We start from the raw sequence: 1,829 nt of genomic DNA, 5'->3' as shown, positions 1-1,829 counted from the left end.
TATATATTGATAATAATAAGGGATAATATAGGAAACAGAGAGTAAAGAAAAGAATCATCAAACACTATGAGTAAAAGAATAAAAGGAGAAGAACAAATGAGATGCTTTTTACAAATGCGTATCTTCTATATATCACATCAATTTGTTATTTTGTTATTTTGTTATTCAATATTCATAGAACCCTCTTTCTTTTTTAGTTAGTGTGATACATAGTTGAATATATAATTACATTAATTCAATTATATATTACGAAAATTAATAATTGTTGAAATAGGATTTATTTATTTATTTACCTTGAGGAATGACGGAGACCATAAGAGGAAGAGTGATCAAAGCTTTTCTGCCATATCGATCCGATAAATTCCCTATTAATGGCGTCATCACCACTGATCCCACTCCACTCATCTACAATGCAAAAACTTTCATTTCATTTCTTCTTCTTTCTTAAATAATTTTAACAGTTAATTTTAATTAATATATATTAAATTTTTTAATTATATATATTTTAATTAAAATCAACACCTAAAATGATCAGAATATCGATATTTCAAAAAACATTTGAAATTGTTTCCATATATATTTGCATTGTTTGCGTGACGATACAGATCAGAGAAGGACCATAATAAAGAATGGTCGTAGTCACATAATAATAAAGCTAGTTTGTGTCACATTGAATGCTATATATATAGCTTTAATTTTAATGTATGAATTAGATATAACAACTAAATTGGATTAATAATCTACTATACAAATAAAGCTATTTCTTAGCTTTAAATTTTAGGGTGATTGTTGATTAATACATTTGCCAACTTTAATTTCTAAGTGGGTATGGGTGAGTGAGAGATGCTATCTATATTCTAAAGGCTTAAAGGCTAAAGTATAATAATCAAAATAAGTAATAATAGAAGATGAGGTCATTAATAACTCTTAGAAGTTAGAAGTCAAAAGTTGCAAGAAAGACGGCACAACTAAAAACCGTAACTTAGGTTGTAAGTAAGACATCAAGTAATTTATAATTTATTTGTATGTACTTCGGTCACTTTCACAAATTAATATATTAATTACTAAATTATATATAGAAAAGCACATTATTATTTGAATTTCCTACTTTCGTGGCTGTTTTATTGTGTGTGTGTTTTTTTTTCTGGTGGAAGTGGTTGCTCAAATTTTCTAAGCCAAAAATAGAAGGAAAAAAGTGATGATATAGATATAGTTTGATATAAGGAGCCTAATTTTTTCACCGTGAGAAATGAAAATATGTGTATTTTGGGATGGTGATGAGTCATGTTTACCGGAATTTTATGTCAAAAAATGTGGCATGACACATATGTTTTTGTAGCATTATATATAGTTTTCTATACGTGCTTCCACACAATTGTGCAAATTGTGTATATGAGCACTAAAATTGTTAATGTATATAACTAGTAATACCTACAATTTATCCAATATAATGGTGGATATATAAAATATGGGATTGGCATCCAATAAAATTAGGTTTGTATGAACACTTTTTCCCTTGCCGAAGATGATAGTTTGTAATGTTTTTTTATGCCTTCTAATGCTTTACTAATAAATAAGAAGATTCTGTTAGAAGAATTAGAAAAAGAACAGTTAAAAAAACTTTTACATCTAAAATTTATTTATATTAAATTATTAATTAATTATTGGATAAATTCTTTTGAAAAATTCTTGGTACTAATAATTTTTAATATTTGTAATTATTATTTAGACAGTATAAATATTAAATTATTTTTAATAAATAAATTTTATTATTTTATGTGTGTAAATTTTAAAAATTATAGATACAAATTATATTGATTTATGCATGT

The 1,829-nt window shown here is 25.3% G+C and overlaps 1 protein-coding gene across 1 annotated transcript in view; it reads right to left on the bottom strand.

Moving 5' to 3' along the window:
• LOC107467549 (uncharacterized) overlaps positions 1 to 1,829 on the bottom strand; it is a 7,619-nt gene that overhangs the window by 4,031 nt on the left and 1,759 nt on the right. The window contains exon 2 of the mRNA XM_016086675.3: positions 294 to 405. Coding sequence (XP_015942161.1) covers positions 294 to 405 — 112 coding nt within the window. The remainder of the gene's footprint in view (positions 1 to 293; positions 406 to 1,829) is intronic.

The sequence above is a fragment of the Arachis duranensis genome, chromosome 9 (genome assembly GCF_000817695.3).
Source record: "Arachis duranensis cultivar V14167 chromosome 9, aradu.V14167.gnm2.J7QH, whole genome shotgun sequence".
Lineage (NCBI taxonomy): Eukaryota > Viridiplantae > Streptophyta > Magnoliopsida > Fabales > Fabaceae > Arachis > Arachis duranensis.
The sequence above is the reverse complement of the archived record's forward strand: the minus strand, read 5'-3'. Positions and strand labels throughout refer to the sequence as shown.